Source organism: Lissotriton helveticus, chromosome 3_1 (genome assembly GCF_964261635.1).
Source record: "Lissotriton helveticus chromosome 3_1, aLisHel1.1, whole genome shotgun sequence".
Taxonomy (NCBI): Eukaryota; Metazoa; Chordata; class Amphibia; order Caudata; family Salamandridae; genus Lissotriton; species Lissotriton helveticus.
This window is the reverse complement of record NC_136061.1, coordinates 1,540,267,450-1,540,292,076: the sequence shown is the minus strand read 5'-3', so window position 1 is coordinate 1,540,292,076 and position 24,627 is coordinate 1,540,267,450. Positions and strand designations below refer to the sequence as shown.

Genomic DNA, 24,627 nt, shown 5'->3' with positions numbered 1-24,627 from the left:
CACTTTCACCAAACACTTCTGTGTAGACGTGCAAGCAAAGCAGCAAGCTACTGTAGGCCAGGCTGTCCTTAAAACTCTTTTTCAAACTGCTGCAGCTGGTACAGGTGACCACCGCTAGAGGAGATACTGCTATACAGTCTATGCACAAGATATGAATTCAGCAGCCCACATGCCTCGAACGGAATATGCTACTTACCAGTATGCATCTGTTCCTGGCGGCATGTAGGGCTGCTGACATTCATATCGCCCACCCTCCTCCCCAGTGCCTGTCACAGCTGCAGTACTTTTCTACATACATTTACAGGGCCATCTCTTACTTTTCTATACTCCATCTTTGCCACAATGGCGAAAAACAATCTGAGGATGGAGAAGATGCCCATGCGCACTGTAGTCCAGGGGAGGAATCGCCTATCTCGTGATACTTCGAAGGCTTCCAGGACAACAAGGTGCAATCATCCGGACCCAACACTAGACAGCGATCTATGCACAAGATATGAATGTCATCAGCCCTACATGCCAAGAACAGATGCATACTGGTAAGTAGCATATTCCTTTTTTATCTATCCTCTGCTTAATGGCCTTGTAAAATGCTGGGTGCTTGAAAACTTCTCTTCCTTTGTTAATAATGGTTGGCAGCATAGGTAAATTCATACTTGAAGTCTCCAAGAGGAGGAGAACTTGTACTTCGGATTAAAAAACTACATCTTTCAAGAAACTTATCAGAAGATTGCCAGAAAATTATTGACAGCGGGCTGGAAGAGAGGAACACACTGTTGTCCACAGGACCACTATCCCATAGAGAGTGTATGATAGTAGAGATGGTGTGGAGGGATTTTGAGAGGGCTGCAGCAACAAAATGGGACATAACTAGCTCCCAGCGCTTTCTTTCAAAGATCTAGCCACCAGCAATGGGAGGCAATAGGAGAGGTAATGCAGCACCTCGCTGAACAGTAAAAAGAGGGCATAAACCTATCATAGAGGAGGGGAAGGCATTCATCAGAATGGGCCTAAAATCACTGCATGCTGTTGACACAGCCAACAGGAAAATGAACACTGGCACAATGCTCAGGCGATATGCATGACTTCCGGATTCACACAAGAGGTAAAATCCTCAAAGGCTCAATCCTCTCTACACTCTTTAATAGCTACGTGGAGCCCCTCACTGAAACACTAAGACAAGCAAACATCGCCAACCACCTTTATGCAGATGACATTCAGCTATACATGGAAATCTCCTCACTGGATGACGTACGCCGCTTAAACGCCACACCCCGAAAAGTTCAAAACCAGCTAATACTCAACCACCTTAAACTCAACCAAGACAAGACTGAAGTCATCTTTTGTCCAACCGCAGACAGACCCACCCCGGTCCAAGAATGTCAAAATAATATTGAAATTAACCGCAAGCTGTCTCTGCAGAATCTATGGGGATCACCCTGGCCCCAAGCTTGAAGATGAACGCACACATAAAGAATACAGCGAAGGTAGTCTTCTACAAACTAAAACTCCTGAACAAAATTAAGACCTTCCTCCCGCCGAATTACCTAAAAACTGCCACTCAAGAACTGGTTATATCCGGGATGGATTACAGGAATGCCACCCTCACAGGCACCCGCAAATCACACTTGGCTTCCCTGAGAGCCACACTAAATGCAGCTGCAAAGTTGGTCATCGAAACTAAAAAATAGGCATCTCCCCTTCCCTGAAGAAACTAAAGTGGCTACTGATCGAAGAACATTGCTGCTGCAAAACTGCTTGTCTCATAAAATCCTCCACTCTGGTAAATCACCCTCCCTGAGTACCAAAATTATAAAGGAAGGCCAGACGAGACATCTGAGAAGCACCAATGCCATTCTCATCCCCTTAAAAGACACACACACAAAACACTTTCACACTCTTTCTCGGCCAATGCCTCCAGAATCTGGAATTCTCTCCCAGTATATGTCAGAGCTAACCCCTCCTTTATGAGCTTTAAGAGACAGTTAAAATAATTTTGGCTCAGTCTGCACCCTTGAGTCTTGTAAATGCTATAAAAAAAAAAAATATATATATATCTATAAAAGCTCCTGAGTCTCCCTCCCGTCCCGGAAAGAGAGTTAAAGCACTCCAGGTTAGGCAAACGATTTTTTATTATTCAACACACAGCGCAGATGACAGACGCGTTTCGAACAGTGGTCCTTCTTCAGTGTCGCCGACATAGTCTGTGACGCTTATTTGTAACATATTCACAGAAACAGAAAGCGGACTTAGCGAAATGCATGAATGCATGTTTGGATGTAAACAGCGTAAAAGTTGGGTTAGTTGTGGCAGCCATATTACACAAAGGCAAACATGATTTACAAAGAACATGTGTGCAAATAATACACACTAATTCTCTCATATATACATTTTTTTATATCTACATTTTTTTAAAGAGAATGCTCTTTTATGCACAGATTATTCGCCTTTGTGCCCATACTAGCTTTTACCACTGCCAGAAAACATATAAGGTCGCCGTGTATCGGCGTTGGTCTGGCATATATAACCCAAGAAAAAAAAAAATAATAACACTGTTATTAGATGGCAACACGCTGTATGGAGAATATAGAGACAAATCATAATCTAGCCATGGATCGGCAGAGCTCCCATAGCATTCATTTGATTATAAACTGATCATTAACCTGTGAAAGTAGCACAGCATGGTATTTACAAAACAATGATCTCAAAGGTGCAATAAAAGCAGTACTTCCAACATTACTTTAGTAATCATTCAGCAAATTGTCTACGTGTATCCTATTCTATTTGTATAGACAACTTTTATCATCCTAGGTGCTAAGTCACAGGAAAAGGAGAATTCTTTTGTTTATCAGATGAAAATAGAATGGTAGGGGAGAATGTGAGGTGAATGAAAGAGAAGGGAAAAAGGGGAGGGAAAAGGGGAAAGAGGAAATGGAAAAGGAAAAGGGAACTTTATACCTGAATGTGCATACATTTCAAAAATGAAGATTCCATAATTCATTCCAGTATCAATATGATCACGGGTAATCAATGATAGCTATCATAACTTATCTTCCAAGGTGCACCGTCATTTCTTCTCCTACATTTAATCCCTGAGGCTGCTTGGTTTGCAAGTCTTTTATGAATCTAGATTCAAGTCTGCGGAGACGGAGTAATCTGTCACCACCTCCGGGATTTTGGGGCACATGATCAATGCCGAAGTAACGTAGTAATTCCCTGTTACTTCCGTGTTTTTCGGCAAAGTGACGTGCAACGGGGTAGGTTGCATCTTTATTCATGATTGCCCTTTGGTGTTCCAGTATCTGGAGTTTCACGTTGTTCATAGTACTTCCGATGTACTGGAGACCGCAGGGACAAACTAGACAGTACACCACAAAAGGAGTTGTACATGTGATGAATTTATTTATCGGTCTAGGTTGACTGAGTCCTGGGACCTTGTAGGTTGATGTTCTTCTACTGTTTTCACAAGCCTTACATTTTCCACAAGGGAAAAATCCCTTCATTTCTTTAAGAGTTCTTGTGGATTTCGGTGGCAATGGTAATAGATGGCTTTGCACTACCGTATCTTTGATCGACTTAGACCTTCTAAAGGTTATGAGTGGTTTAGTTGGAACATCACTTCCTATAATAGGGTCTGTTTGCAAGATGTGCCAGTTCCTCATAAGAATATGTCTTAATTGGGGAACCTCGTCAGAAAAGGTGGTTATCAGACGGAATTTGGTTTTGGAATCCGTGTCTTCAGCAGAGAGAGGCATCTGAGAGAAAAGATTTTTTCTTGGAATCCTCAGAACTCTCCTATAGATGTTATCGAGGAGAGATTGTTCATAGCCTCTTGCTAGAAATCTAGCAATGCTGTCTTGTGCAGCTCTGACGAATTCGGACTCCAGAGAACAATTTCGTCGTATTCTGAGTAGCTCCCCGTAGGGGATACTACGGATCAAACTTGAAGAATGGCCACTCTCATAGTGCAAAATGCTATTGCCAGCTGTTGACTTTCGATAAAGGCTTGTTTCTAATTTGCCCTGATGTACATAGACTCTTAAATCAAGATAGTGCACTTCGTTTTTGCTTATTTCTGATGTAAATCTCAGGTTCAAATTGTTGGTATTGAGTGCTTCAACAAATTCCTCAGCCTGTGTGGAGGAGCCCCTCCACACCAGGAAGAGGTCGTCGATGTATCGACGCCAGACAACAATCTGATCAGCCCATTTGAGGTTTTCCCCTACTAGAGCAACCTGCTCCTCCCACCAGCCGACGAAAAGATTCGCGTAGCTGGGGGCGAAGCAGGTTCCCATCGCTGTACCACTTAGTTGCCTAAATAATTCATTCTGAAATAAAAAGATGTTATTTGTTAGGCAGAATCTTAGACATTCAATCAGAAATTGTCCATGTAGGGCAAATTTAGCTGGTCTCTTATCAAGAAAGTACTTGACAGCCTCTATAGATATATATATATATAAAAACTCTTTAAATAAATAAATAAATATTGGGAGTTTCCTCAAGTTGAAAGACTCATTCCGGATGGATTGCAACAAGGGGCCCCTGTATATCGTCTCACCACTACCGCTCCTCCTAATAGTTCTGCAGCAGATAAAGATGGACCTGGCCAAACTCTTCCTTGTGGTCCCAGAAGTGTGTGATACCTGGAACTCATTAACATGATCTACCTTTCCATCAGGCTAGAACTTCGTAGGGATTCCATGTTTCAGCATTAGGGCTGGGGGCTCTATCCAAATTGATGCAGTCCCCACCTCCATGCTTGGAGATTGAGTGGCAGCATTTGACTTGCAGTCCATTTGCTGCCTTAAGTGGTAGATGTCCTGTCCAGACACCCTTTCATGACACCCATTTAATAAATGCCAGATGTTTAAACTAGTGTGATGCATGATGCACTGACCCCTCACAGGCAAAACTCAGGCATCCTGCTTGCTTTTGTCTTTAGCTCAGCAAGGCCTTGCTGTGGGCACTATGAAAGGTTATTTGAAGGCACTTTTGGCTTTCCTGTTTGCCGGACCTAACATCCTTGTTCAGATCAGCTGCTGTGATGAGAATAAAGATTTGACTTACATTTTCTCCCAATCCATTTGTGATGACACAGTGTGACCTTAACTTGTTCCTGACATTTTCTGTGTGTGTACTTAAAGCCTATGTAAGCTTGCTGTGTCCCACCTCCTGATTTGTAGAGTGGTCTCTTTTTTTAACCATCTTAAAAAGTCCCAATTTGTTACTCAGCACACTGTAATCAACAATTGTTCATGGTCCATGTTAGAAGGGGTGTGATGGGTAAAATAAGAAACCGACATCTGTACATAGTGCTGGTGCATGTATGCAGCTATGCCCGGCCACTCTCGGAGCAGTATGGCGTCAATACGGAACCGCATGATGCCACCTAGGAGCATGTGGTAGTATCACTTCAAATTTCTCGGAATCCAGTCTAGTTCCTAGGGGATATGCTACCCCGAGTAATCTGCTGTTAGTATCCACCAGAAAGAGGTTACCGTAGGTAAGTAATTGGTTTGCCTTGGCCTTCCTGGAACAAATTGATCTCCAGATATGGCATGACATTTCACCCCTTATCCATCACATCCATGATGATAAAAAGGAAACAGCTACGGCCATTACCGAACATTAATAGTGAAGGCGAAAATTTGCCAGCTGCATCATCGATGCAGCGTTGGAGGTTTCAAATGCTGGCTTCCCTCACCTTGTAGGGGCAGCAGAGTTCAGTGCAGGCAGCGATGACTTCAGTCAACTTGCTTCTGTCCAGAAGTTCAGGCTCATATTTTGGACATACCTTTTGAGGACCAAACTTTATTTGGAAAACATGTATACTGCGCCCTGCAGTACGGGCATGGCACATTTCGCGGGAGCTTTAAAATGGAGATGCACTGTCTGCACCCTTTTTGTGGCTCTAGGAGATCTCAAGGTCGGAGAGGAAGGGTCTTCCAACTCAGCCGAAGGAGACCATATTACCGTCCATAACAATCAGGGTGTGATCAAGCATACTATTCAGGCAAAAGTCCGTGCAAACACTAGAGCAGAAAGTTTTTTCAGAACAAAGGAAGCATTCCAACCTCACTCCTAGCTCAATCAGATTGCTGGGAACTTCAAATAGCGCATTGCGTTTACCGTCTAGAATTTATACAGAAACTACCGACCCATCTGCCCAGAAAAGAATATCATCTGCACTATTGCAAGATATGCGAAGAGACTCTACATCTCCTAAAGGAGCTGTAAAGAAGGTACCACAGAAAAAGATCAATTATAGATTTTACTACACTTTTTCTGGTCAAGAACAAATTCAGGACAATAAGGGAAGTACTGAACCCTCAAATTTTTTATACATTTCTATGTTATGTAAAAGGAACTTGTAAAGCGCACGTACACTGGACGGTTTCATGGCGCTGGAGTCCAGGGAATGCTGCAGCAGTGAGAGGGTTAAATTAGCCGTATGCCTTGCGGAACAGCCAGGTCTTTAACTGTTTCCTAAACTGCGCGTAAGAGGTCGCTGATCTTATCTACACAGGAAGAGTTCCAGAATTGAGGGGCTAAGACCGGAAATCTTAGTCTCCCATGTTTCGTACGTTTAAAAGACAGGATGACCCAACAAATTCAGATGAGGGGACCTGAGGTCTCGAGAAGGGACGTAGCACTGAATCCCAGAGGATTTAAATGCTAGACTGTTGCTATGAAGAGCTTTAAAGGTGATACACCCCAGCTTAAATGCACAGCACTTTGCCACTGGGAGCCAGTGTAGGCTTTTCATTAGATGTTAGCATGGAAACATTTGGGTTGGTGATAAATTAGTCTGGCCGCTTGGTTTTGCACCAGCCGTAGGCGATTTAATTGATATGCCGGGATACCTACATAAAGTGAGTTGGCATAATCAATGCAGGAGATTACAAAAGCCAGGATGACTAGGGTCAGGGCTTCTATGGTCAGAAATCTACTGATCTTCCTGATCCTTTGCAACTGCAAGAAACTGGAGGAGAGCACTAACCAAATCTGGGCTTTCATAGACCGGTCATTGCTGATCATAATACCCAGACTTTTGATAGAACATGGTGGGAGTGGAGGGTTTCCCAATTGGGGTGGCCAGAAGTTGGAGTTCCATGGGTTGGCTGGCCCACCCGTTAGTATCAGCTCCGTTTTATCAGGGTTTAGTTTTAAATGGTTACTGTTCATCCATTCACTGATAAATCTCATTCGGCAACAGAAAATGCCGAATGATAGATATCGAATATCAATTGGAGATTGTCGGCATAATTGAAGGTTCCAACCTTCCTTTCTGTGAGAGCGCGGGTCAAGGGTAATAGATACAAATTAAAGAGGAGTGATGGGAGAGAAGAACCCTGGGGTACCCCGCAGGTCAATTTCATTTTTGTGGAAGAGATATTGGCGAGGCGAACTGCTTGAGAGCGGTTGCTAAGGAAGGATGAAAGCCATTTAAGAGCTAGGTCCTGGATCCCAGAGTTACTGACACGGTCAATCAAAAGTTCATGGTCTACCATGTCGAAAGCCGCCGAGAGATCAAGGAGTAGTAGGGCCGGGTAATACCCTTATCAGCCCCCCTTCTAAGTTCGTCCTTGACCGTAAGGTTGACTGTATCTTAGTGTGCTGGTCTAAAGCCTGCCTGTTGAGGGTCAAGATGGTGGGAATATTCGATAAGAGCTGAGGCAACTGGCTGCATGAGCTTCTTGAATTTTACCTAAATAGGGGAGCCAGGGGGATGGGACGATAGTTAGGGCTAGAGGATCTGAGCCTGGAGTCTTTAGGATTGGAACAATTTCAGCATCTTTAAATATATTTGGGACTATGCCCTGCTTAAGGGAGTTGTTCAGCAGAAAAAGAGGGGAGTCCGGGCAGGTGAGGAAAGCTTCCCGTAATATGTAAGGGGGACAGCAGTCAGTAGGAGAGCCGGATCCAACCTTCCTTAACAAGCCAAAGGTTACTTCCCTAGAAATCAAAGGGACCTTATAATAGCGGTACCAAAGACTACAAGGCCTGATACAGACAAGCCTAAACCACCTTCGGCACCGAAGAAATTGCCACAGGACTCAATAACTCCTCCTAAGGCAAAAAACACTAAACAACCACTATCGGCACCGAAGAAATCGACGCCGAAGAAGATTATAGAAGAGGAAGATCTGTTTAGACCAGATCCCAAACAGAAAAAAAGTCTATATTAATGCAAAAACTGGACATGTGGAAGCAATTCCTCTCAAAAAAAGACCAGCAGACCCACCACTTCCAACTGTGATTCCTGCCAAAAAAGATTGCGCAACTTCTCCAATGCACCCTTCCTCTCCTTCACCTTCTCCCTCTCCTATCACTCCTTGTATTGAGCCTATAACTTCTCCTGCATCATCACACCACACTGACGACGAGTATGACTTAGGTGGGGGGGGATGATGTACCAGAGCCACATACATACCCTTTAGATGAGGATGAAGATGTCAACCCAGAATATCCCAAAGAGGATGATGCATATAATTTCCCACCAAATAATGCACCAGACATCCCTGATCCTCAGTACTACCCAACAAAACCTTCCCCTCCAGAGGATAGTATTGGGTTCAATCATCTATTAAACAGAGCTGCACTTTACCACGGAGTTCCAATGCACTCTGATGCCATTGAGGAGGATTTCTTATTAGACACTTTTGAGCAGTCACAAAGGTCTACTCAAATACTACCTATGATCAAAGGGGTCATTAAACATGCTCCAGAGATTTTTAAAGGTCCAGTAAGGTGTGGGGTACTAAATCCCAGAATAGAGAAAAAGTATAGACCAGCACCAGCTGATCCAGTCTACATTAAGGGACATCTGCCATTAGACTCTTTGGTAGTGTCAAATGCACGTAAAAGAGCCAATCCCCAGACTTCTGGTGACACCCCCCGCCTGACAAAGAATCAAAAATTATTGATGCGTCAGGGAAACGGATTGCTGCGCAAGCAACAAACATATGGCGCATAGCAAACACACAAGCCTTACTTTCACGCTACAATAGGGCTCACTACGACCAACTAGAAAAAATAATGGAACACCTACCAGATCAATACAAAGATCAGGCAGCAGAACTCTTACAATAAGGCAAATTAATATCTAATGCCTCAATTAAATGCGCACTAGATGTAGCTGACACAGCATCCAGAGCAGTTAACACTAGTGTTATCCTCAGACGTCATGCATGGTTACGCATTTCAGGTTTCAAACCAGAGGTACAAACTACCATCCTGAACCAGCCCTTCAATCAGAACCAGTTGTTCGGGCCAGAAGTAGATAACACACTAGAGAAGATGAAGAAGGACACAGACACTGCTAAGTCTATGGGTGCATTACAATCCACCCAGACTAGAAGTTCTTTTCGTCGCTCCTCTTATAGATGAGGCTCCAAGCAGACCGGCGCAGATAACACATCATCTTTTAAAACATATACACAAACCCCCTCTAATAAAGGCTACTTTAGAGGAGGGTACAGAGGCAACAACAATAAGGGAAGAGGTAGAGGTAATAACAACAACCGCTCCTCTTCCACTCCCAAACAGTGACTTCCCTCTGCCTCCCCTACAGCATTCCACTCCTGTGGGGGGCAGACTATCACAGTTCCTACCTGTCTGGAATTCCATTACAACAGACAGGTGGGTAAGACAAATTATCCAACATGGTTACTGCCTAGAACTCACAGCAACCCCCCCAAACATACCACCCAGGCAGCGTCTAATGTCCACAGAACACATAACTCTGCTTCAACAGGAAGTTCTAGCACTTCTACAAAAAGATGCTATTCAAGTGGTCCCCTTACAGGAACAAGGAACAGGAGTATACTCCCTGTATTTCCTAATACCCAAAAAGGACGGACATTAAGACCGATTCTCAACCTCAGGCCCCTAAACCACTACATTCAATCGGATCATTTTCACATGATCACTTTACAATAAGTACTCCCATTACTAGAATAGGGAGACTTTCTTACAACACTAGACCTAAAGGACGCCTATTTTCATGTTCTATACATCCTGCACACAGGAAGTATCTAAGATTTGTCATACAAGGACAACACTATCAGTTCAAAGTCCTTCCATTCGGGGTCACAACAGCACCACCAGTGTTTACAAAGTGCTTAGCAGTAGTAGCAGCACATCTCAAAAGACAACAGATACATGTCTTCCCTTACCTCGACGACTGGCTCATAAAAGCAAGATCGTTCAACCAGTGTGTACAACACACAAAACAAACAATACAAACATTACACGACTTAGGGTTTACAATAAACTACACGAAGTCGCACCTAGAGCCTTCGCACGTTCACCAATATCTAGGAGCTACCATAGACACATCGGCAGCTCTAGCGTATCCCAGTCAAGCCAGGATTCAAAGCATTCAGAGCTTAGTCTCACTTTTTCAATGCCAGCACTCTCTTCAAGCCAGAGTGTTCATGAAACTAATAGGCATGATGGCGTCTTGCATCTTCATAGTTCCTCACGCAAGACTGCAGATGCGCCCACATCAAGAATGTCTAGCACAACAGTGGAATCAGGCTCAAGGTCAGCTCACAGACCTGGTGTTGGTGGACAGCCGTACATATCGCTCTCTGCAATGGTGGAACACCAAAAACTTGACAAAGGGACGGCCGTACATAGACCCTGTTCCACAAATAGTGCTCACAACAGATGCATCCCTCACAGGATGGGGAGCCCATCTCCTGCACTATACCACTCAAGGCCAATGGAACAGCCAACAAAAACTGTTCCAGATCAATCATTTAGAGTTGCTAGCGATTTTCCTAGCCCTCAAGACTTTTCAAGTACAAGTACAAAACAAAGCTGTTCTAATCCGGACAGACAATATGACAGCTATGTTTTATATACAAAAACAGGGGGGAACACTCTCTCTGCAACTGTCCCAGCTTGCTCAGAACATTTGGAGATGGTCCATCCCTCAAAACATACACCGGACTGTAGAACACCTCCCAGGAATTCACAATCAGATAGCAGATCTGTTGAGTCGTCAGTCACAACAGATTCACGAATGGGAGTTGCACCCACAGGTTCTCCAACCATTTTTCCAACGGTGGGGGCAGCCACAGATAGATCTGTTTGCCACCCACGAAAACGCAAAATGCCCAACCTTCGCCGCCAGGTTTCCACACCCACGGTCGGAGGGGAATGCAATATAGATGAAATGGTCAGGCAGATTTGCGTACGCTTTTCCTCCTCTCCCACTCATTCCACTAGTAGTACGCAAGCTTAGACAACAGTCTCTCAAATTAATACTAGTGGTCCCCACATGGGCACGACAGCCATGGTTCACCACGCTGCTAGATCTCTCACTGGTTCCACATCAGAAATTACGGCTCACGCCATCCCTGTTAACACAGAACCATGGAGAAATAAGGCACCCAGAACCAAACAAACTGAATTTGGCGATCTGGCTCCTGAGGTCTTAGAGTTTGGCTACTTAAACGTACCACCAGACTGTATGAATATAATTAAAGAAGCTAGAAGACCCACCACTAGAGCATGCTTATGCTGCTAAGTGGAAAATATTTGCAATATACTGTAACAACAATCACATTGATCCATTGGATGTTTCCATCCAAAATATTATTTGCTACCTTCTACACCTACAAAGGTCCAACTTGGCTTATTCTTCCGTACGACTGCATCTAGCAGCAATTGCAGCCTATTTACAAAATAGACAGCATCTATCTCTCTTTAGAGTACCTGCAATAAAAGCATTTATGGAAGGATTAAAACGAATAATCCCACCTAGGTTACCACCTGCACCAGTATGGAACCTAAGGCTTATGGGTCCCCTTTTGAGCCTTTACACAAGTGTGAACTACAATTCCTAACATAGAAAAATGCCTTCCTTGTTGCCATCACCTCTCTCAGAAGAGTTAGTGAAATACAAGCATTCACAATAGAAGAACCATTTTTTCAGATACACCCTAACAAAGTGGTTCTTAGACCCAATCCTAAATTCCTGCCAAAAGTGATTACTCCTTTTCACCTTAACCAATCAGTAGAGTTACCAGTGTTTTTTCAAAAACCAGACTCTGTTGCGGAAAGGGCTTTACACACCATAGATGTTAGAAGAGCCCTGTTCTACTACACAGATAGGACTAAAACCTTCAGAAAGACAAAACAATTATTTGTATCTTTCTCTCCTCCACACAAAGGCAACCCCATCTCTAAGGGGGGAATTGCCAGCTGGATTGTAAAGTGTATACAAATATGCTATCAAAATGCTAAACGTACACTAGCAATTCCTCCTAGAGCGCACTCCACTCGCAAACTAGGAGCCTCTATGGCTTTCTTATGAAACATACCACTAGAGGACATATGCAAGGCAGCAACATGGTCTACCCTACACACCTTCACTAAAAACTATTGTGTTGATGTGCAAGCCAAGCAGCAAGCTGCAGTAGGCCAAGCTGTCCTTAAAACACTATTTCTCTATGCTGCAACGGATACAAGCGACCACCGCTAGGGGAGACACTGCTGTACAATCGTTGCTAAGTGTACAATCTGCAGCTTATATGCCTCGAACGGAATATGCTACTTACCAGTATGCATCTGTTCTTGGCATGTAGAGCTGCATAGTTGTACACGCCCTCCCGCCTCCCCGGGACTTGTATCCGTTCCAGTACTCATCTTACTTAGATGCACACGCATGGACATCCTATCTCTTTACTTCTACTAACTCCATCATTTCCCATCATGGCGAAAAACAATCTGAGGATGAAGTCGATGACCATGCGCAGTATTGTCCAAGGGAGGAGTCACCTATCTCGTGACTACAAAGACTTTTTCCAAGAAGACAACAACCTGCAATCATCCGAGCCCAACACCAGGTGGCGAACTATTGCTAAGTGTACAACTCTGCAGCTCTACATGCCAAGAACAGATGCATACTGGTAAGTAGCATATTCCTTCTACATGTGGGCGGAGGAATTGTAGGGGAGGTATTAGTAGGAATGCTAGACTTAATAGCTGCATTTTTTTCAATAAAGTAGGAGTTAAGAGAATCACATAGAGTTTGAGACGGGGCAGGTTTTGCAGTTAATTTAATTTAATTTTAATTTAATTGTGGGTTTATATAGCGCTAGGAATCGACTCCCGGAGGAGTATCTCCACGCTTCGACCGCTGGGGAACCCGTCCTGGCTCACCCTGAGAGATGGTCCCTGATGGGTATCTCTAAGGTGCGACCAAGCATCCCCGGCGGTCTGGGGGGGCCGTTGTGAAGATGAGGCAAGCTGATGCCCAGAGTTGCCGAGTGTGGTTTCTGACTAGAGTAGGCACCGAGGCGAGAATTATCGAGTCCGCTGACCCTGGTCCACAACCCTGCCGCGTCGGGAATCGAACCCTGGTCCCGGGCCGTTCTCTGCTTACGGGTCTGCCGCCTCTAACCAGTGAGCCACACTTCTCCTATCTGGCTTTAATAGTTTGTCCACTATAGAAAAGATTTCCTTAGACTTATTAGCAGAGTTCAAAATCTTGTTAGAAAAATAGTCCGCTTTAGTTTGTAAAATAGCAGGTTTTGTATTCCTTGAGCTGGGTTAGGCATATATCTTTTTTTGTCTGGGGAGTAATGTCATATCCTGTTGCGTTCTGCTTGACGCAGGGCAAGTTTCTATAATTTTAGATAGTCCGAAAACCAGCGTTATCATGAGGTCTCATAATCTTGGTTTTCTTGACGGGGGGCGACACTGTCACTGGCAGATTCAAGCAACAATTTAATACTTTCTGCTTGATTGTTTAGTGACTACTGTTCTGATGGGGCTGTGGTAGCCAGAAGCGTGCAGAGGTCACCTATGTTAGCGCGTCTCCAGTTTCTTGCCATACGCTTCCCTATCAGTTGGGGCTTGGCTAAGTGAACACTGAAGAGAGTAAATGTTATAAGATAGTGGTCTGACCAAGTGCACAAAGAGATCAGTAACTTAAAAATCGTCAGATTCGCTGTCCAGACTTGGTCGATAATGTGGCCTTTTATGAGTAGCGGCATTCACATGCTGGGTACAATTGGTCCCAGATAGTAGATCTGTCAATTCAACAGAACTAGTACTCTCCCTAACATCATTAGGCCAATAATTAAAATCTCCAATTACTAGGTTTTTTGTATAGTTAATGACTAGATGGGAGATCATTTCACCCAATGACTGGGGGAATGTTGTCATATGACAAGGGGGTCTGTAAAATAATGCACAGATAAAGGGAGACGGAGGAGACTCACATTTTTAAAATAAACATTCAACTGAGGGTAGGCTTGAGATCGCTAGCGTAGTGAACTGTAATTTCTGATGTATGATAGCCGCCACCCCTCCCCTTGCTTTACCCGTAGTCCTTTTAACCAGAAGAATATAGTAACTGTCAGTGACCGCTGCTAAAATGTCAGGGGCAGACCCTTCAGTAAGCCAGGTTTTGGTAAGTATATCTGGTTTGTCCGAATCTAGAAGCTGAAAGATTTCGAGCTGGTGTTTAACCAGCGAGCGAGTTTTCAAGTAACTGACTGTAAGTCTCTTTTGCTCCTGACGCTGGAGGGTAGCAGATTCAGGTGAACTCTCTGGTCTGATATGATCCTCCAGGCGGGGAGGCTTTGGGTTCATTTTGGGGTAAGTATCTCTGTATATCAGAATCTCCACATTCTTGAGTTTAGCACGGGTAATAGTATCAATTGGCTTGCTAACTTGTAATGATTTCAGCTCCTTGGCAGAGTAGCGAAAAAATTGGGCATGGAGTCTGGCCCCTGGCCCCTGGCCCCAGCCGGCCATGGACGGGTGCAGACGAGCTTGCCTTTGGCGCTGCCGCGGTGCGGCCGTCATTTCAAGGTCAAGTGCGGTGATTAGCTCCTCCCCCTCCCGAAATGATAGGTTCTATGGGTGGAAAGCGGGATATCTGGTCTAGCAACCAGGAACCCGGAAGAATGCTCCTGAGACTAAGTGTGCGTACAAGATAAATCAATTCATATTCAAAATGTACTTTTCTTTTTGAACGGATTAGCAGCGTTTGATTAAAAATATCCGCAACTAAAACTGAGCAGCAAGTTAATTTAACACAGCGCGAAATGTTCAGCACACACAATGCAGCACTCGTACCTTCTGAAAAAAAGAAAGTCCTTGCAAATGGTAATTGTCCAAGAAGTCCTTCAGATGCTTCAGGAACATCACCTTTGAATCTTCATGATGAATATTTTCACAACCCTGTACCGTGAAATTGCAGGCACTACCTACAATTTTCAGTTGCAGGAAAGCACAGTCAATTCAGGGCGTCCATTTGATCTGAGGTCTGTGCCCTGGTTATTTACAGCATAACCTTGTGAAGGTAGGGGCTTTTTTTCAAAGATCCGGTCACCAGGCAAGTCTGTATTTGGACTATTAGCGTGTCAAATCTGCATCAAAGGAATAGGCTTGTACCCACACAGACTCCTCTATCAACTTAGTTCAAGCACTAGGACAGATCCTGAATACTGAGAAATCCTCCATTCATCTTGTGACTTGATGGCAATTCCCCAGGGTAATTTCGGAAATACAATTGTGAAAGGCTTTCCATCGGAAGTAATAGTTACAAAACTGCAGGCATGGGCTAGGCATTTTGCTCCAAGCAAACGGTGCCCATCAGGGTATACAAATTCTTCTTCGGCCTCTTGTTGAGTTGCATCAGCATAATTCCTTTCGGTATGATCAAGATGAGGCCTATTTAGCGAAAGCTAAATCACCAGTGGAAGCAATAGACTGGTTCAGAAAGTGACCTAGGGAAAGTCACAACACTACACAACCATGCTTTGAAAGGGGGGGGGGGTCCCATCAAACCTCAAAGTAGACCTTTCCCTCCAACCTTCTGCAAAAAGGATACTCATGACAACAGGTGTAACACGGATAGGTTGGGGCACACACAAGAGCTTCATGTCAAAGGTGTAGAAGGAAATCCTCATAAACCTTCTGGAGTCACAGGCCATTGTAGTAGGCTTGCAGTCATTCCTTCTGAGGTTATTAAACAAGCAGTTTCGAGGCATATGAGCTGTAGAATGTATACTTATGCATAGATCGACATCTGGTGTTGGGATCAGATGTTTGCCCTTTGTTTTTGTCCGGGAAGAAGCATTTGTAGTTACAAGTAGGTGACTCCTCCATAGGACGATTGTGCGCATGGGCATCAACTTCATCTCCAGATTTTTTTCCCGCCATCGGGTTCGGATGTGATTTGCTGTGCTCCGGGTCGGTGTTGGTTTCGAACCCCCCTTCGACGCACAATCCCTCTCTACTGGACGGTATCTTCTCGATCGCTTTACCCTTTCGATGCTCCTCTTTAAAAACAAACTCCTCCACCTCGATCTTCGACGGGGGCCGTTGGACCTATCCACGCCGACTACGCTTGCAGTCAATGGAAAGGACTCCTTTCCAAAAATGCCCCGGGTGGGGTGCTAAGTTTCCACACACGAACTTGCACAATGTTTGTAATCTCTGCCTCTCCCCGGAGCACGAAGACGGAAACTGCGAGGCCTGTGCATCGTTCAGGCCGAAGAAAACCAGCCGTGATCGTCTGGCTCGAGGTCATGAAGCAGCTCGATTCCGAACATCTTCGGATCAGATCCCAATGTCCAGCTAGTGCAACAAGGTGATGAAGAAGGCGTCTCTGTCTCCGAGGGCCGACTACTCCGATGACGAAGAGGAGGCAGTCGCCCAAACACAGCGGTCCGTGAGTACCGAAAGCCCTCTCCCAAAACCCAAACCTAAGGCTCCAGTAACAACCTCACCCTCGGGTCGGAACCAGCAAAATTACTCGGAAGCCCCGCCCTTGGGCCCGGCTATGAAACCTAAAGATAAGCCTTCTGGCTCTGGCTCGAGCCAGACCCCTTCCGGTGCCGAAAAGTCAGCTTCGGCACCGAAGCACAAGACCAAAGATGTGCCACACCCTTCTTCGTCGGCACCGAAGACCGCCTCGACGCCGAAGCCACTGGTGTCGAAACAGACCAAGGACAAACAATCGGAACCACAAAAATCTTCGGAGCGGAAAAAGTTGTAGGAGCTGAAAATACTCTCGGAGCCACAAACTCCTATAACAAAACCTAAGGAGACCAAGACACCACATTAGGACCCAAAATCTTCGGCACAGAAAAAAGACATTTTACCTGAGTTTTCAGATCCAAAACAAAAAACTTTTTATTGATCCACAGACTGGCAAATAAGTCGTAAAGCCTCCAAAAAAGAGGGAACTGGACACTTCAGAAGTACTTTAAATACCCTTAAAACGAAAGGAAATCAGTACTAACACTTCTCCTCCTCCAGCTGATCCAAATCGCTTAATTTTTCCACCACATTCCCCACAACATACTTTTTCATCTCAAACACTTGATGATGATCATACTTATGGGGGTGGGAATGTAGATCCAGATGGGGATTTATTTTATTTATTGGCATTTATAAAGCGCAACATATACCCTGGGGTGTCTTGGCGCTGATGATGGGGATGATGACAACGCACATACCATCCCACACAACGTAGACCCTTGGGGTGACTACAGCATAGATCATGACCCACATAATGACCCGGACCTTTATCCATCCAGGCAATCATCGCCAGATGCCAATATTGCGTTTGCGCAACTAATCAATAGGGCTGCCCAATATCACAGGCTACAATTACATTCTGATCCCTTAGAGGAAGGTTTGCAGCATGAATCTTTCTGGAGTCAATATGCTCTGCATTATTCTGCCATCTAGTGGTTGGTCCGGGATTGTAGTCTTTTTTTAATTTTTTTTTTCCCCGTGGCCCAGGTGGGCGTTGATATACCACCATTTGGTGTCCTTCGTGACGTCGACGCGCTTTGTCCTGAAGCTCCCACCTTTGGTCGCCATCTTCAGATCCTTTTTTCCGCCTTTGGGTCTGGATTGTTGCCGAAGAGTTCCAGAGTTTTGGAAGAGAAATCAAGGAAAATCGAAGAAAATCGACGAAAATCAAGACTACAGGTCAGGTAACCGGAGCGACGTGGGAGAAGTTTTACGACCAAAACCTCGATGTTCAGGGAATGCGCTCGGAGGGGGCTCCCTGAGCACGTGGATGGACAAAATACCGCTCAAGTTTTGCACCAAATGCCCCCATAAGTACGCTCAAAAAGATCAGCATCCAGTCTGCAACCTCTGCCTGTCGCTCAACCACAACAGCGAAGACTGCAACGCCTGCTCGGAGTTTACACCCAAGACCCTCAGAGTAAGGGAGAGGCAGAGAAGGGCAAACCACAACATGCAGGGCCAGGGGCCACCCTCTTCGCTCCGAGACTTGTGTCTCTCCAGTGGAGAGGAGGACAACATCACCGAAGTACCGGAGGACTGCACTGTCATCAAGGTCCATAAGAAGACGTCGAAGGAGGTAAGGGAGTCGTCGAGCCCTAAACACTCAAGCAACACTCGAAAGGGTGAAGCTAAAGCCCCGAGCGACACTTGTAGAAGTGAAGCGAAATCCTCAAAGGGAGCCCTGCCGCTGAAACAGTCTACGAAAGCAACAACTACCAGAGATAGTCTGCCGAGCGGATCCTTCGAAATGGACTCCCAATCGTCGAAAGCCCTCGAAAAACCAAGTTCGTTGAAGGTTGCCCTCGAAAGGGACACCTCCGCACCGAGAAAAGAAGGACCAACATCGTCGTTGACAGCCCCGAAGAAAAGCGATCCAGCCCTCGATGCCGAACATGCTGCGGAGATGGAGAGGAAGAGGAGGCTCGAGGACGAAATGACGAGCATCCTACAGCGGAAAAAGGACTTAGACGAGAAGATGAGCCAATACATCATCCCGCCGAAACCCGGGGTCGAAGTCGAAAGGGACGACGAGGGCGCAGAACCGCCAAAAACGCCCGAACAAGTCGGAACTCTGAGACGAAGACTAATATGTTGCAGGAGAAGGTAATGAAGATCTTCAATCCTACCGGGACTCGACGTCCTCGGAGACACAAGACATGGAATGGCAAGATCTCTATGCTGAATCGCCGGAAGAAAGGGTAGACACTTACCCTTCGAGGCCCTCGCCGCCAGACGACATAGGGATCTACAACATGGTCGTACATAAGGCGGCACAGACTTCTTGAGTGAAAATGGAGGAGGAGAAGCCCAAGGCATGTTTCCTCTTAGAAACTCTACTGCCTCAACAAACTAGGAGCCAGTTCCTGTCCATACTCCCTAGTGTGCTGGATCAAGGAAGAGAGGCCTTTAAGGAGTCAGCAATATGCGAAATCTGTGACCCCGTAGAACTGAGAAGTACAAACATTTTTCAAAGGACATACATCCAAGGGCGGTGCCAGACGGCTCCATAATTACGCTGACCATAATTGCTCCATAGTGGGCAAGACAGATGTGGTTCTCAGATCTAGTGGAGATGGTGCAAGAAAACGCAAAAAGACTGCTGGCAAAACACCACATCTACATGCAATGTGGCAGTATTCACCACTGGGAAGCAAATAACCTGAGCCTTCCGTCCTGGCTTCTGAGGGCATAGTTTGGGCACCTGCACATTCCAAAACGATCCATGGACATCTCAAAGGAGAGTAGAAGGCCAAGTACCCAAAAATGCTACACAGCAAAGTGTCCTTTGATGCAAATAAAAGGAACTGTTCCAAAACAGAACAAAGGACTCAGTGTCGGCGCCCTAATGTACATTCTCAATCAATCAATCACATGTTTAAGCGCTACTACTCTTGCGTGAGGGTCTCAAGGTGCTGGTGGAGGGGGGTTTAGCAGGTTACAGTCCATAAAGGAGAGGGGTCTGTCGAAGAGCCAGGTTTTGAGTTTTCTTGTGAAGATGGGGAGAGGTCTTGTCTGTCTGAGGTGGAGAGGGAGGGTGTTCCTGGCTCTGGCCGCGAGGAAGGAGAAGGAGCGGCTGCCTGATCTGGTCTTTCTGGTGCGGGGGACCGCGGCGTAGGAGAGCTGGGCTGATCGTAGGGTCCTTTGGGGTGCGTGGAATTGGAGTTGGCTGTTCAGGTATGCCGGTCCGGTGTCGTGAAGGGCCTTGTGAGTGTGGGTGAGCATATTGAAGGTGACTCTAGCTTCGATGGGGAGCCAGTGGAGTGTGTGCAGATGCTGGGAGATGTAGCTGTGTCTTGGCAGGTTGAGGACCAGTCTTGCGGCGGCGTTCTGGATGTTTGTAGCTTGCGTGTGAGGTTTTTGTTTAATCCGGCGTAGAGTGCGTTGCGGTAGTAGAGTCTGCTGGTGACCAGGGCTTGAGTGACGGTCTTTCTGTGTTTGAGGGGGATCCATTTGAAGGTCTTGCGTAGGAAGCGGAGGGTGTGGAAGTAAGAGGTCGAGACAGGGTTGATCTGGTGGTCCATTTTGAGTTCGGAGTCCAGGATGATTCCCAGGTTGTGTTTGTGGTCCGTGGGGCTAGGTGGACTTCCGAGGGCGGGGGGCCTCCAGGTGTCGTTCTAGGCGCCGGGATGTGGGCCCATAAGGAGTACTTATGTTTTGTTGGTGTTTAGTTGAACACAGCTGTCTTTCATCTATTTGGCGACGGCTTCCATGCCTTCTCGAAAATTGTCTGGCGGTGTTTGGTTCGTTGGATAGGGAGAGGATACGTTGGATGTCGTCTGTGTATGACACAAGGCGGAGTCCGCAGGTTCTGACGATGGGGGTGAGCGGAGCCATGTAGACGTTGATGAGCGTAGGGCTGAGTGATGACCCCTGGGGTACTCTGCAGGTGGTTGGTGTAGAGTCCGTGAGGAAAGGGGGGAGTCTGACCCGCTGCATTCTGCTAGAAAGGAAGGAGCGGATCCATCCCGGATTCTAGATATCTGTAGGACTCTGGCTCTCTATATGGTGCAGTAAAGCGAAGTACACTGTACAATAAATGAGCCACACACTCAAGAATAATTCCAAGACCAATTTCCAAAAATAACGTCAATTTGTATGTAATTTTTCAGACTAAGAACTTCGTTCTACAGTAAGTACTTTTTAAGATATACATTTTTCAAGTTCGCAAAATAAATCACTTTGGTGTGCAAATATGCACCATTGAAGTCTGCCGAATCTCCATTTAGGGTCCAAGGATGCCACTGGAGTACTAAATTTAGGGGTGTTAAAGGGAGTGACAGATAGTAGCCAATGGCCTAGCTACCTTTAGGGTGTCTAAACACTTTAAGTGACAACTTCCTGTGAGAAGAGGCACTACCCTAGCCCTGAAAAGCTTATTCCTGCATTCCCAAGTTGGAGGAATGCAGGAACAGTTGTGACCACTTTACCTGTCCCACCTGAGGAGTGATGCTGGTTGAATGTGGGCACACCTCCTAGTTTAACTAATTTTCCCACCTGTCCTCCTGCTAAATATGGATCAGGAAATGAGGGTTGGCATCCTCCACTATCTGTAGCTGCCTGGATTACATTTCAAAGGTGGCATCGCCATTGAAGTTTCCCGCGACGGAAAGGCATCCTGGCCTGGAGGAGATGTGAAGCACCTCTGCCCAGAGCAGACTCTGTTTCCCGGCCACTGAGAGCGCTCGCTTTCAGCCCATGAAGTCAGAAATATGTGGTGGTGGCAGTCCGAGACCAAACCAGTTGTTGGTGGGGTTTCAAGGGACGCTCTAAAGGGACTCCTGTGTGCATTTAGTAATAAATTAACACTGGCATCTGTGAGGGTTTATTGAGACGGAATGTTTGGTACCAAACATCTTTGGGTACAGTGAAGCCATCATGGAGCTAGGAAACGTGTAATGACAAGTATCCAAAGGTCATTATTATTTCAGGTATTGCAGATTATGTACACACATATATTGTGTATTTTGTGCGAGGTAGCTCATTATTTTATCTTGCTTTCAAATGTAATTTCAATGTGTCTTTCCTTTACAGGATGAGAAAATGTCAGAATCTGCAGTGGATGCCATCCAAAGCATATCTTCAGAAACAAGCCAAAGGTAAGGCATGCTGGGAGACTGAGGGCCTGCAAACTGATGGTGTGTACATGTCGAAGTGTCCTTCTCAAAGTTTCCCATTTCCTCTAAGAAGAAATGTGGTGGGGTAGCTGAAGTTGATTTGTGTAAAAAAAAGACCTGGCACCAAGAATCCACATTTAAAAAAATATATATATTTTTTTAAATGTCAATTTATTTATTTCAAAAAAATATGAACTAGCTTGATCTGGCAAGCAACACACCCAAAGTGAAACCCAATATGCCTAGGTAGAGGAAATGTGTGCTTTACATTTTTGATCTTTTAAAAACTAAATGGAAAAATATGAAAATCCATCATAACGTTTAAAAATGAGTTTAAAACATTGTAGCTTTGCTACTCTGATAGTTATGAATGGTAGAATGTCTGAGCATATGTGTAAGATTGTGGAACATAACTTCCCCTACAGGGGATACTCATCAATAGTCATAAGCACTGAGCAGTCCCGCCCACTTGCGGGGACCCCAGAGCACATATCAAATATATATGTATGTTAAGGATATTTTGTGGGCAGTCGTAGGAGCAATTATTTATATATACATGTGTGATCAAGGCCGCTGCTGTGGCAGAAACTCATCACGTTGAACTTGTGCAACCACCAATAAACTATCTACAGCATCCTAGTTGGTCTGTGTCATTGTCTATTCCTGGATGTGCATTGAAGATGAATAAATATCCATTAACTACTGGCATTCGCCAGTAGAGTCGTTAGTACCAAAGTTTCCATAGGAAAAGCATTTTTTTGTTTTGCCAATAACTTTGGTGCCTTGTGATGGATCTTTGCGAAATGTTTAAGATACATCCCCATTTTGGTTCAACTGCTGTGCTAAATGTTTCGAGGTGGTCCGTCAAGGGGGGGGCCGAGCGAATATTTTTTTTCCCATGTTATGTCTATGGGGATTTTTCATTTTTTGAACAAGACTATAGATCGAACTGCTGAACAGAATTAAACCAAATGTAGTAGAAAGATAGATGTTGGTTCAGTGCTTTTTGTGATTTGGGTTAAATCCGTTCAGTAGTTTCAGAGATTAATCTTTAAAAAAAAAAATCTATCTGGGTACGCTAGTTCTTGCAGTGGACTGGTGGATCCTACTAAAATTTGATTTGATTGGCTGCCAGCACTTCAACCAGGTATTGTTGGCAGCCATCTTGGGACTTGTCTTGAAGCTGAGTCCCACAAAAAAAGTAAAAAATGATGAAAAGGGAGCATGGTAGGAATGCCCTGACCTCCCAGATATGGTGCTTCGGGGGGGTAGGGGGTGGGGGGGGGGGGGGTGAATGAGGTTTTACATTTTTTTTTATTATGCTGTGAATTTGCGAGGGGACTCTTGGATCAATGGCAAAAACAAAAAGAAAGACACTCTGGTTCATGCACTTTTTTTTAAGCCCCTGGGTGAGCCAAACCCTTGGGGGCATGAAGGAGGGGGCTCATGGGGCACCCCTCCTAGACTTCTACAAAGTCCTGGGGACTGCCACCTCCCCGGGGCACTTGGGAATGTGGGGGACCCGCATAGCCCTGGTGACCGCCACATCCCCGGGGCACAAATACACCCGTTGTGGGTCCCCAGCCACGGAGATCACCACCTCCCGGGCCTACATGATGAAAGGAGGGGGCCGCATGACCCCCGGCACCCCAGATGACCCTTGGTACCACCACCCGCCAGGGCCGGCTCCAGCAATGTCCCGGGGTGCCCACCCCCAGGACATTGCAGTTTGCTATGGCTTGGCTGGCCTGCTAAGCCGTAGCAAACATTCCAGTTTCAGCAAGCGCGAGCATAAAATGCTCTTGCTTGCTGAAAGCGGAGCATATGTCTGTTTCCCTGCCCACGGGAGGTGGGGAGCTGGCAGGTACAGTGGGGACCTTCAGGCTCACCCTGCAGTTACCAACAAATGTAAGTGGGTGCCCTGGGTGGGACCTTGCCACCCACACTACAGGCCGGGCCCCTGAGGGCGGGTTTGCCATGGCTGAAATCAGCCCTGGAGGGGAGCAATGCGGCCCCCCTAAAATATAAAAAATAGGCTTAGATTTCACTCGTACAAAACCAGTGAAATTCAGCAGTTCTAGTTAGGTGAGCTAACTATTACTCGAGCCCCCGCAATACACTGCTTATGACCGCAGATATCACTCATGACATGGTCAGTAACATCACTGACCTCTGACATTACTGATGGCATCATTGATAACATCATCCAAAGAATCACTTACACACCCACTCACACTCCTATAGAATCTTTTATACACCCACTCACACAACCATGTACAAACTCATTCACAGACTCATACCAGTACTTACACACCCACTCACTCATTCATAGATCTATACACACATCCACTTATTCACCCATACAGCCACTAATGCTCCCACTCACTAATACAGCCACTAACATATCCCCTCATACACACATACAACCACTCACACAGCCATTTACCGATAGAGCTACTCGCACACCTTCTCACTCACCCATACAGTCAATCACACAGCCACTTACTCATCCATATAGTTACACACACACACCCACTTACTCGTATGTGAACTAAAACATACTCACCTATACAGCCACTCTCACATTCATTCACCCACCCATACGGTTACTCATAGACCCCATCACTCATCTATACTGCCTTTCACATACCTAGTTACTCACCCATATATCACTGACACATCCACTCACCCACCCACAGAGCCATACACATACACTCAT

General features: G+C 45.5%; 1 protein-coding gene across 2 annotated transcripts in view; it reads left to right on the top strand.

The window, feature by feature from the left end:
* Positions 1-24,627, top strand: part of KMT2A (lysine methyltransferase 2A) — a 1,541,152-nt gene that overhangs the window by 286,171 nt on the left and 1,230,354 nt on the right. For both annotated transcript variants that reach the window (XM_078682247.1, XM_078682245.1), the window contains exon 6: positions 21,826-21,890. In XM_078682247.1, coding sequence (XP_078538373.1) covers positions 21,826-21,890 — 65 coding nt within the window. The remainder of the gene's footprint in view (positions 1-21,825; positions 21,891-24,627) is intronic.